At 52.0% G+C, this 12,595-nt stretch overlaps 1 protein-coding gene across 1 annotated transcript; it reads right to left on the reverse strand.

Moving 5' to 3' along the window:
- Positions 1-402: 402 nt before the first annotated feature.
- On the reverse strand, positions 403-5,395 carry LOC34622558. Its single transcript, XM_026336824.1, has 5 exons — positions 4,970-5,395; positions 4,720-4,790; positions 4,182-4,500; positions 837-4,042; positions 403-697 (listed from the first exon to the last, which is right to left on the reverse strand). The coding sequence occupies exons 1-5, from the start codon at positions 5,393-5,395 to the stop codon at positions 403-405; spliced, it is 4,317 nt and encodes a 1,438-aa protein (XP_026192609.1).
- Between the last annotated feature and the right edge of the window lie 7,200 nt (positions 5,396-12,595).

The following is a 12,595-nucleotide window of genomic DNA, read 5'->3' on the forward strand; positions in this document are numbered from 1 at the left end:
CGGGCAATCGCACGCATACACCAGTTGAGTGTGCCTGAAGGGAGGCCAGCTTTCGCGCCACTAGATGTTCGCTCATGAAAAACCATGCTGGATGTTAAGCTCGTAACTCAGCTAAGGACTGCATTGTATCCGACTAAAAGCGTAGTGCTGCACGCATAGTTACGGGAGCCCCATGGCTGTAAGGGCATCCGCGTGCAATTCTTGGCGAGGTCCTTCAGCGATTGTCCAGGAACTGGCAGATGCTCCCTCGCAGCCTTGCGAACTCCGTGAATGTGTCAGCGCTACAGTGGCGAATGCCTTCGATCCTACCGCGGTGGCGCGTTCGTGCTGCCGCCAACTGGCAGCCTAGAGCGAGGAGCGCAATGGCTGGGGAGCTACGGAGGGAGGGGTGGTGCGTAGCGACTAAAGCCAAATTCCATCTAGGCGTTGAGAACCGGCCCATTCGATCGTGCGAAGTAGCACCCCTGGGAAGGCGCGAGCATTGCACAGTCTTAGAAACGTGCCGGCGCACGCCAGCTTCCGGGAGGTATGGGGATGCTGCTTGTCAAGAGCTGCTGTTGCCCCATGCGCCGTTTTAGGCATGCGAGAGCGGAGGCTCACCTTCGTACTCACAGACAACCACTCTTCAAGTCGTAAAAGACGGGAGGGGTTGAAGGCGGGAGCGACTGACCCCCTCAAAGCAAGGGTGCACTGTGGCCTAGGGCTTCTGCATTATCTGCATGAGGGCTTGACTTTGTTTGCTTTCAAAGTCTGCCGTTTGCCCCTTTTGCAGAAGCCCTACGTCTTCCAGGCGCTGCAGCATTTGGACCATGATGCGCAACGGCAGGGTTTTGCACTTTTCTTCTTCGTCGCGATGCCCCGAAGAGCCCTCGTGCCGCTCATGACACCACCGCACAATCTCCGGTGCCGTGCGCGAGCAAACATCCAAGAAACAGTCAAAATCTGCGTCTCTCAAGTCCAGGAGAGATTCCGTAGGAGCGGTGACATGCACGGGTTGCACATCGGCCCCGCCTGGAGCTGTGGTGGGGTGCCCGCATGCAAGATTCGTGAGCGATCCAGACGCGCTGTGCTCAGTGGTGAGGGCCACGCCTGCAGCGGCTGCAGCCTTGCCATACTGCAGCCGCGCCTCTGCAATCACCAGCCGCAAAGCCTCCGCAACAGCCACCAGAGGGCCTGGGTTCAGACAACGCTCAACGAAGTCGGCCGCTAATGGCACCACACTCAGGGCGTCTATGGCGTCGGCTACCGTTTGACTCCACACACATCTCCAAATACGCAGCTGCACATCTGCTGGGATGCTGCCACTGCCTGCACACCGGATCTTCCAGAACAGATCTGCCACCTCCCGTCTGTGCTGCTGCACTGCTGCTGCATAGCTACGCGGTATGGAGTCCGGAGGACGTGGTAGGACAGCAGCGTTGCTGCTGCTCGCCGCAGCCATTCTTGCAGCCGCGACGGCGGCAGTCCCCTCTGTGCTGCCTTCAGCAGCCGCTTGCTTGAAAGAAGCAACAAAGGCGGTGCTTTGGCAGAGGCTTGCCGCCGCTTGTCGGTATACCAATGCCCGCAAGTCCTCGATACTGCAGCGAGTGGCTGCGAGCAACCTCCAGAGCTGCTGACGCTCCTCGGGCGGTAGGCTGCAAAGGAGGCCCCTCGGCGTTTCGCAGCCCACCGCCGCTGGCAGCCGCCGCAGCTGCTCCCCTCGCCATGCGCGACTTTCTCCATCGCCCTCTCCGACCCCTTGAACGATTCCTTGAAGGTGGAGCTGCTGGGAGAGAGCCTCCAGCAAGTCTTTCGCAGACTCAACGGCTGCGACGCGTTCTGCAAGACCCCAAAGTGCCCCAGGACTCGCCAGCCTCGCCATAGGCCGGAAGAAGCCGCAGAGTGGAGACTGCTGTACTCTGGATCCAGCGGAGGTGTGGCTACCGCTAAGGTCGTTGCAGGCAATGCTGCCGCCCCTCAGGAGCTTCTTCTGAAGAGGCCCTAGATCTTTGTCCACTTGATACAGCAGCCAGTGGAGGTGCGGCAGGCGGCACCGCAGCCTTGCGGCGTCCGCATGCGCCACAGCTCTCGAGCGACTGCTTGGATCCACAAACACAGCCGAAACTTGCGGGGGGGGGGCCACAAACAAGCTGCACGTTTCCTCGGGCAGCGTCGACGCGGCAACAGCAGCCACATAGAACCCCATCAATCGGATCATCGCCCGAACTGCCGCGGCTGCCAGTTGAGGGGCAGAAACAGCCAGCTGCCAGTACTGCATCAACGCCTTCGCCGCTGCCTGAGACGCAGCTACTGAGACCGGCGGCTCGTCTTTGCGGCTGCCGCAAGCTCCCACTGCTCTCAGTTCCTCCTCGATGGCTGCCAACTCGACATCAGCCGTAGCTTCTTGTCTACCCAGCACTGCCTCAGGGCTTGCGCAAAATCCCAAGGGCACCCCTGGCTGCCAGGAAGAGAACGGATTGCCGCGGGAGAAGCCCACAACGACCTCCCCACAACCGCTGCACAGCCGGCTGATGCCCCCCCCTGCCTCGGCAGCGTTCCCATGGCCTTCGCTCGTCGCAATGGCAGAAGGATTTACGCTTTCTGGAAGCAGTGGCAGTGCCCCCCCCGTCAACTTCGACGCGCGAAGCACCACAAGGGGGATGCGGCGCAACACAGGTATCCGTTGCCATGTCTCAGCCCGCACATATTGCAGCATCTGTCGGACGTGAGTCTCCTGTAAGGACTCAATCGCTGCTCGCACACGGAGAAGCAGCACTTCTGAGAGCCGACAAACGGAAGGGCCCCCGTGTGCTGCAGCCTCTTCTACAACAGGCGGCTTCGACTCTCCTGGGGCCAATAACGCAGCGGCAGAAGCAGCAGCTGCGGCATCTGCCGCCAGCACTGCTGCTGCGCTCAACGCCTGAGAGCTCCTTGAGGACGGCGCCTTTTTGTCGACTGCCACCGCTGCAGCCGCTGCTGCTGCAGCCTCCGCTGCAAGCAAACGCTCAGCCTCGACATCTTCTGCAAGAACAAAAGTCTCACCTACCCCGACAAAGAGATGCACGGCGCGCATAAGACTGAGACAATCACAAACTGCTGTGGGGCCACTCATGTCCAGATCAATCGCCTCCAGCACTTCGGCCATTTGCTGCTGCATGCGCTGCCAAAGGGTGCTGCGCTGGCACAGAAACTGCTGTCGAACTTGCAGCAAAAACAACGCCATTCGCAGACTCGAGGGCAGCCCCTTCAGGCGCTGCGTCGCAGACACGACGAGGTCGTAAGTATCCTTGAAAGGCGCATCGCAACATAGAGCAGAGGCGGCTGAGTTTCTGCAGTCTGAGGCAGGGTTAGTTCCCAGGAACTCCAGAAGATCCCCCTCAGAGGGACTCTCCTCAGAGCGACTTTTCTCGGTGTTTTTCCTCTCCGCATGCACCTGCGCAAGGAGCCGTCGAGCTTTAGACGCGTGCCACACCATCAGCGAAGATGCACCCGCAAGCATGTTGTACTGAACCCCCAGCAGTGTCATGCAGCAAGCAACACTGTTTGCCTCATCGACGAAAGATGCGAGGCTCCCCGCAGAGGGAAGCGCACTAACGGCATCAGCTCCCAGCAGCGCACAGCCAGAGGACGGCTTGTTTGACTCCAGACAAAGAAGTAGACGCGCGCAAGCACGCTGAGCCTCGAGTCTCTCGGTGTCCACCTCCGAGAAGGCAGCAGCGTCCGCTGGCACAAAGGCACAGAGAACCTGACGGGTAGCTGCAGCTGCTGCCGCTGCCACAGCGGCTGAAAGCGCAGATCCGACGGAAGAGGAAGGTGGCAGCAGAGCGAAGGCTGCAAGTGCGGAGTAATATGAAGGCCAGGCACCTTCCCCTGTCGCGAAGGCGCCTGCTGTTGCAGTGCCAGACCTTGTCCTACACCTCCACGAACCTCCATGAGAGGCGCTGCGGGAGAAAGGCTCAGGCAGTCGCCAACCGCAGCCGCATGGTGGTGGAGGCAGCGAACGCGCAGCCGCTTGCAGGGCAGCACTCAAATCCGCCTTGAGAGCTTCCAGCATGTGTTGCATCTGTGTCGACACACGCACTTCTGGCAGAATTTCAAGGGTTGGAGGCTCCAGCACGACAGGATCAGACAGACTGCTCCTCCTGAGGGAAGAACCAACGCACCTTCTGTATCCCTGACCGCAACAAAGCATCCAGCTCTACCTGCGGAGCAGCTCCTGTCGGCTCAGAGGACTCGGGCGCTGTGCCTTTAGGGGGATGGAAAAGTGCTGCGCCTTCCATCAACAGGGCAGCCTGCAGCGGCAGCTGGCGGTTCACACAGCTGTTCTCCGCCGCCATGAGGATCGCGTCCATCCTTTGGATCTGCAGCAACTGCTGCATTTCGCGCTGCAGGAGAAGCTTGGCGTGCTGCTGCTTGGTGATGTCCAAGGAAGGCAGCAGGCAGTCTTGGCGAAACTGTGAGAGCCCTACACGAATGGCCGTCGACTCACGCCGCAAGCGTTCTAGCCCTTTGCGTAGTTCTCTGCATCACAACGAACGGCAGGGGGCTTAGCTGTGCAGGCGAGTGAGGCTTACGGGCTCGTACAATAGGAATGTTTGTAGCAGCGTGGCAGCTGTATTGCAGGCCCAAGAGAGCATGCCACGCGTCAACAGACAGCTGGCGAAAAAAGGGATGCTAAGTCACCCCATGTAGTGACGGTAAATACGATACAGTCAAGCAACCCCCCACCGAAATACTCACCCTAGAACAGACACCGACTTTGTCAAGTCTTTTTGCCGCTGAGCCACAAGGCCTCGCAGACTCAGACGTGCCTGCCCATAAAGCATTAACATGCATGAGAAAAGAGAGCCCTTCATGGCACCCCCGTGCCGCTGTATCATGCACAACCAGCGAGCTGCATTGCGTCTTCATGAGCCGCGGCCTTTTTTACACAGGGACGGATTGGGAGCGAGGGGGGGGGCATGGGGGAATGGGATGACGTGACTCTCACCTCGTCGCTGCACGCCTTCAAGTGCTCCAGCCGTGTCACTGCACTCAATACGAGATCTCCCTTCACTGGTAGATTTTCCAACTCCCAAACAACGCACGCAAAGCCTGCATTTCCAGAATGTGTCTGACTGCATTCCCCTGCCGATGATTCCGTCTCCGTGAAAGGATCGGCACCGGTGGCATAAACGCTGCTGAGTTGTGAAAGCAAACGCCCTGGAATCGCTGGTTTTGATTCGTTAGGGTTGGACTGTTTGCAGGGGCCGCAAGGCACACTAGGTGGACGCTTGGCGAGGGAGCCATCGCAGTAACTCCCAGTGGTTTCCTGCCGAGACAGCTGAGTTCCTTCTACTGCCCCTGCAGATCCACAGACGTTTGCCTGTTGTGGATCATGCGAAGCAAAGGGATTGGTAGAAATAGCGCTAGCCATCTTCGTGACGTGCAGTGTAGCCGGCTTCCCGGCGGACTCTATGGAGCGAACTTTGACACATTTGGGGGCGTACGCCACGGTTCGCCACGGAACATGGGCTAGGGCTTGTCAGAAGCAGCTAAACTCGTAGGAATACAGCTCCAGACGCAAGACGCCAAACCAGCGCTGGCGGAAAGCGCACATGCACCAGGGCATCAAAGGATAACTGGAGGCCTTTCAAGCCTCTACAAGCGCTGAAGGACAGCATTCCATATAATTCTACTTACAATGCGGCGGAACTGACCAAGACACTTAGTACTTCAGATCGCCTTATTGAGTTGTGAACTTGCCAGCCGCATCTAGATGGCCACAACACAGGTAGTTGTCTATGGCGTCAAAGGCAGAGCGCTCATAAAGAAAAAGCATACTTTTCGCACTAAAGGGAGCTATTGATTGCCCTTGATCTGATCATACTTGTCTGCTTGCCGGAGCCGACGACCCATGCAGCAACCAGCGTGGCACTCCGACAGAATACTGATCAGCCACGCGTTAATCACAATCTCACTAGCTTTATTCCGCATAGTGTGATTCACCATCTATACAGGAACGCTTTAATCGAGGGTTTCCAGCAATGCAGCAAGCAGGATTTGACAACTCTCTCTGTTGCTCACTCTCGCATGTGATATTCCCTTCACCAAGCCCTGAAAGCTCTAGGGAGTATCATAGTTTCTAGTACAGTCTAGTTGTTGAGCAATATTGAAAGGGTCCATTATAAAACAAATTTTATGTCTTGAAAGCTTTGAACTGGTGATCTTGGGTGACGGTGTAACCGCCTGAACTGACGTTCTTCTCCATCGCATCAGTTCCAGCCTTTTTGGCATGTGTTTACCATTATCACTGCGTAAGTCATCCACGCCTGGTCCGAAAATGGGTTGTTCAGTGCTTACTCTGCCATGTGATTGCTCCTAGTAGAACGACACCGCAGATTTGAGCGACATCCTTATGCTAAGCAAACTTTTACCACGCATTAAGACGTCTGAACTACAGACTATTGCTTTTTTGCTGAATTCATGTTTGCAGGCCACTAACGGCCCCCAGCCAACAAGCAAAACTTACGCTTGAAGTCGATAAGCATCATCTCGACGGGTACATCGCTCCAACAGTTTGTAAAACGGATCAACTAACACGGAAAATCCTACGTTAGGCATACAAAGCTCTGGGCAGATTCCAATCGAGCATGAAATTAATGAATCCGCGGCCCATGACTCTCTGGAAAGCGGGCCTATGGGCTGTAAAGATGCATCTAAGGTCTCCGCTGAACTCCAGACTTAATACAAACTTAGTAGAAACCTATTGAGTCTTTCTCTAAGCAGCTCTTGCCTTCCTCTTCCCGCGCGCTACGCATTTCCTCACACAAGAGAAGGAATACAGATAGAGTGAGCGCAGCTGCACCCTCTACGCACTCCAAGCATTCACAGCTAACTGCATTCAGCATCTAGCACACGCACACACATCATGGCTTCATATTGTATCAAGCTTACAGTACTTTTCAATAAATAACAGCTGCGAACTGGCAAACCAATAAATCAATTGTCTGCTCGCTCCAAAGAGGAACTGGGAGGAAAGGTGCGCTAGCCCACCTTTCCTTCTAGTTCTTCCTTGCCTCCCTCGTGTCAAGCCCACGCCCTCGTCTTCCGTACGTACGTGTCGAGACCGACACAGCAAGAATTCGAACGCTGCCGTGCACCCTCTCACCACTCTGAGGGGGAAAAGCAAGAAAAGGAGTACTAGTGAGAAAAGTCAGGGGTGTATCAATCAATATGCGAAATCAACGAAGAGAAAGATACACGCACTAACCAACAACAAACAAGAGCCCACGCCAACACCATCGCGGAAGCGCGATAACTCGCTGTTGTCGGAGTACCTTGCTGTGTGAGACTCCTGTTACAAGTAAACACGAAACAGGTACAATGTATAAGGGGCAACAAAATACATATCAGTTCAGCAGTTCCTGGCGGCTCGCAATGCAATGTCCTCATGCCAACTTTATTCTACAGGCCCAAAAGAAGCTTAGGCAAGAGTGAAGGCGTAGCTTACTTGAGAGCTCCAGCGCGTTACTCTGGTGTAGAAATCACCTTAAACAAGTATTCAAGCAATCATGTATGAAGATAGCAACTTCAGGCAAAGCTTGTGCTGGAGAGCGACTACTATGAAGGGTAGACAGGACAACCGACCATGGTGCCCAACGATGCAAACTGCAGGGCCGGAAAATCCACTGCAGGCAGCGAAGTCTGTAACTGCTTCTCTGCTAACGACGGTGTACTTGGCGCTCGATAATCCGAGAATCTGGCACCTCCACAGCTCCATATGGATGCTTTGTCTCCACACGGGACGATTGGCTGCACAGAAAAGTCGGCTGATAATGTGTACAATTTTGAAATTGCTATAGGAAGCCAATATTGATAATTTTTATAATAACTATTACTTTAAGGGAAGCTGATAGAGCAGGAAGGAGCACCGAATCTCGGGAAACTAGGTTCTACCCAGCTAGCCGTAAACGTCTTCGTGTGCTCCCCTTCTACTGCATCGTGTAAATCCTACCTAATCACCAGGATCCACTTGTAAGCCGCGAAACACACAGTCTATGTCAGCAATCGTACTTCCATCCTCGTTCTTCTTCGAGCTTTGCGCATGCATTCGCATGCCCTACCCAGCTGTCCTATGAAATCCTTCGCTACAAAAGGTTGGCTGCGGACTCCGGACCACCAGGTCCAGGCCCGGATCGGGGAGGGGCACCTCAGTGTAGACCAGGAATGAGGGAGACCAATGGCTAAATGGGTAAGCTGCCGTAATATACACCCAGTTAGCACAGCGAAGAAACTAAAGTCAAGCAATTAGACTATTGTGACCGTGGAGTGGCAAATACTGCATAAGAGTGTGTGTGGCGCGCACCATCTGTACATCTGGCGTAGGGCGGGTCATAGTGCTCATGATTTGGTCAGTGTGTACGTGGGTAATAAGAGCACGCCAGAAAGCACTGATGAGCTTTCGATCCCTGGAAGTAATAAAGCTCCTACGAATCCTGTGGAGCCTTTAGACGCGCGTTCGCATAGAACAAGCCATGATGAGCTGTGACCGGGCTGGGAAGTGAGTTGAAATGGATAAATTTGCTGAACGTGTCAAGAACGACGTAGACGCATGTATGCTCCACCACACCGCAAAGAGACCCGTTTTCTCGCACTGGATAACGGTGCTGGGTTCGGGATGAAGCCATGAGAACAAACATTTTGAATAAGTCGCAGCCTCGGAGAGCAAAATCGCACCCATCTTAGCGTTATGTGCATCGGTTCGATACATATATCCGAGCAAAACCAGCAGTAAAATTTTAAGCAGTAAGATGGAACCTCAAACAGCTTTGCAACGTCCTTACAGGTGCTTCTGGGTAAAAGCGATGCCTTGATTGGTTTTAGTTTAGCCGGATACGGCCCAACTCCAGTCAACTCCCGGAAAACCGCTGTACCACAAAAACCCAGCACTTGAGTGCCTTTTCAGACCACAGTTTTCCCGGCAGCAACTGGAAATTCACGCACTCCATGCAGTGCATCTCTCGAAAGTTTCGGTTGAATGTGAAGACGTCGTCCCTGGAGACAGCCATCTACCCTTGCGTCCGTCGTTCTGCTGGAGTGTTAACAATTCTCAGCGGCGTATATCTATAGTTGGGTCTAAAAGTGCGTTTGAAAGTGCATGTTATGTGGGTGATTGAGGATTTGTGAGAAGGTATCTGTAAATTTAACAATCGAGTACGCTCTTGTTCCGTGTATTTTATCCAGCAATCTGCCAATATGAAACGTGGGGAGCTTCTGATCCACACAAATCCTGTTTTCTGGCTTAAATTCACGCTCGTGCGCTACCTTTCGTCCATTTTTGAGCACCGACACCGGGCAATGTTTAAAGGTGTTGCTGGACCATTGCTTATCTATCTCGACAAACCATCCGCCTGCCTCTTCAGCTATTCTTCCTGCTTTGGGGACTTTTGATAAGGGAGAACATAAACTGGTGTTGCTGGCATTATCTCATTACGGTGCCTGCTCGATCATCAGGTTGCCAGCCTGCTCATAGTGCACATTCGCGTACACTATCTTGATATTTGCCCACTCCTGCTGTATATTGACTGATGACTCACTTAAATTCCTTAGTAACGATCCAGGGGCAGAGCCAACACAACGGGATGCATGCTCGTATCCGCCTTCTTGTACTGCGCTGCTGAGCCGTCCGCATAAGGACTCTGCTTCTTCTGGCTGAGGCACCAACTCTATATCGATTACCATACACAAAATAAGCGTTGTTGAGCGAACCAGGAGGCCCTGATTTCTGGCGCCCTCTGGCACATTAATCTTCACAGCGCGCAGCTGTGGACGAATACGCGCCTTCCATTGGATCACCTATGCCATATCCATGATACATGAATCAAACGTAGGAGTCACGGACTGACCAGGTGGTAGCCCTTTATGGATCGAGGTGGCACTTCAGGGTAGTAGCGTCGCCATTATCTAGGTTCTGTCGGGCTTCATCAAATCTGAGCCTCATTAACTGCGCCGTCGAGCAAATAAGCAGGCTGCACTTCTGCGCCAACTCCTCAAATGACATTACCACTTAAAGTGCAGCATCAAGTAACGCTAGCAGTGCTTTACCATCAATCGGAGGTTGCGTCAGTGCACAGTTTACCCTTGATGGGTTCCCAAGTGTGGCTATTTCCTTTGCAGCCCCATTCCCTGCGCCAATATCGGGGTGAGGGTCTTTTGATATACCTGAAGCATCTTCTTTGCTGCCAACGAGTCTAGTTCCACATGGCACAATTCGCTTGTTAAGTTTTTTGGCATTTTCATGCGTTCGCAGTGCTAAGCTATAAAATATTATCTAAACTCTTACAACACAAGCAAGTGTGCCGTTGAGGGGCTGTCTGAGGCTGTCTAGAAGCACGGGCTCCCTCTGACTTCCTTTTTCGTCCAGCTTAGACAGCAGGCTAGGAATGTGTGGCACAATATCAACATTTATCCGCCTGAAAGGTGCGCGTATGCCTAGCTCAGAAATACGCAAGCTTGAGTATTTACTGAAAGGTCTGCTTTGAATATAGCCTCATCTCTACTCCAAATTTAAAATTGAAAGGCAGGTATCTCATCAAAGTCTTGAGCTTAGCCTTAGTTTGGTGCGTAGTCGAGCTGAATTCAAACAAGTTTGCACTACTATCAGAATTGGTCAGGGTAAGCAGAGAAAGCGGAGCGATTGCCAGAGCACTTTACTCCTGCCCTATTCAAATTCTGCATAAAGGCAATATATATCATAAGGGGGAATAATGGTTACAGATTCCTTGTTTGTGAAGCTAAATTCACCTAAAACTGACTATATGCAGCTTTAAGACGATTCTGGGCAATCACAAGTTCGTGTAATTGTGATATAGGTGAACTTGACTAGGTTCTCTCCGAGAAGCAAACTTATTGTACGGATGCTTGATGTGCTCAGATACTCAATTTCCAGGTGGTCTTTGCTGGCCTAGTCGAACGTGACCTTGCACTGTTGAGTGGTATTAAGGTCATAGAAGCCCCACCGACTAGGCAAGTGCTGATAACCGACTCCCGCTAATTCAGTTTCTTGTATGGATTCGAAACTCTTCAAAATTAAGACAGTTTTGCTTTTACAACAAACGGGAATGCTGTTTAACCCTTTCGTTGGAGGTATCAGGCAAGTTGCAATAGCCGCCATGTCTAAACGCACCTTCCCAATGAGGTCCTTCGTGATCCTTGAATTATATGGCAGATATCCTTTACCAAATGATGCCTTGGCGGATAGCGAAGAATCCGCACATTCACACTTTTAGTCATGGAAATCTGAATGGCATCCGCGTTCCACAAAACAGTGTTTGGGTGAAATTCCGGCTTGAGTGAAAGTATTGTTTCTTCCAATGGAGCTTATGCCATTTAAGCCACCCCAAAAAAAGATACACTGAAATATTCAGAGAGTGTGTCATTTGCCCAATTATGAAGACATGGAAATGGCAAACTTCGAATTGAGTGGGCGTGACCTTGGCATGGGAAATGATATCATATCATCTTCAGGTCAGGCCACACTCCGTCACAGCCGTACTCATACAACGGCTTGTCATTTTCTCTGGTTTGGGTTCTTTTTTCAGATGTAACCGCGTACTTCGTCGCTGTGCTGATGGTTTTAGCTGCCCAAGGCTCGCGCACGTTACTAACTCAAATGCCTTACAGCGTTTTTTGAACCCTAGAAGCTGGTTCTAGGAAGCTCATGAAAATGAAGCTTGATCGATCCTCACCTTTTGTACTATAAATTATCATGTACATCAGGAAGGTTACGCTACTTGCATTACGCAGTGCATCTGAAGCGCAGCTCTCACCCAAGCTTGATGCGTGCAAGCAACTGGATATGCGTCTCCTTAAAGGGAAGGTAATCAAGGCAATAGTTGTATGTGGCACAGTAGTTAGTACTAAAAATGCCTTTTTGATGAAAACGTGCTCAAACAGGAGAGGAGTTCCCTTTTTATTGCCCTCAAAGCAATGAAAACAAGGTCCACAGGGAGGAAAATGAAAAAAGGAGCCGTTGAAGGGAATTTTTAGAGCAAGTGAGATATGCCTGCAGCTTAGGCTAGCCACCAATCCTCCACGAATTATCTTTACGGCATTTGCACCCTCAGATACTCATTGACTCCTATTGATCATGATTTTTCCGTTATGCCGATAGTGCCACAGCTTCACACAGTAGGAACCTCATGCAGTTTCGTGCGTTATAACCTGAGCTGGAGAGGAAGATTCGAGCAAGTGTAGCAGTACGAGTGTGGATGCGTGAAAACATGCATTCCCTGTACATCACTCGTTTCTTCCACTCGACAACAAGGTTTGGGTGATCTATTAGTCTGAATGAGCAGGCCACAAAGCTGGTAAGGAGATTAAGCACGCAGACTCAAAGCTCATTTCCAATAAGAGCACAGTGAATGTTATTCAAGTGCAAATTCGAAGATTTTCAGCATTCCCATAGAAACGCTTTAGTGTATATAAAGTCCTGTGAATCAGATTTAACTTGCACACTAACTTTTTATTGAATTCTATGCGCCTTTGCAACTCCAGCAATTTTTGTACTTTTGCTGTGTACATTCAAAGTGCCTAATTCTGGATAAGTTGATGCAACTTCGGTGCATGGGTGGAA

Source organism: Cyclospora cayetanensis, unplaced genomic scaffold (genome assembly GCF_002999335.1).
Source record: "Cyclospora cayetanensis isolate NF1_C8 unplaced genomic scaffold, CcayRef3 CcayRef3_contig_15, whole genome shotgun sequence".
Lineage (NCBI taxonomy): Eukaryota > Apicomplexa > Conoidasida > Eucoccidiorida > Eimeriidae > Cyclospora > Cyclospora cayetanensis.

Coding starts and splice junctions, on each gene's coding strand:
- LOC34622558 (XM_026336824.1), bottom strand. CDS start 5,395: ATGGCTAGCGCTATTTCTACCAATCCCTTTGCTTCGCATGATCCACAA. Junction 4,791..4,969: donor TGAAGGCGTGCAGCGACGAG/GTGAGAGTCACG, acceptor CTTTATGGGCAG/GCACGTCTGAGTCTGCGAGG. Junction 4,501..4,719: donor AAGTCGGTGTCTGTTCTAGG/GTGAGTATTTCG, acceptor GTTGTGATGCAG/AGAACTACGCAAAGGGCTAG.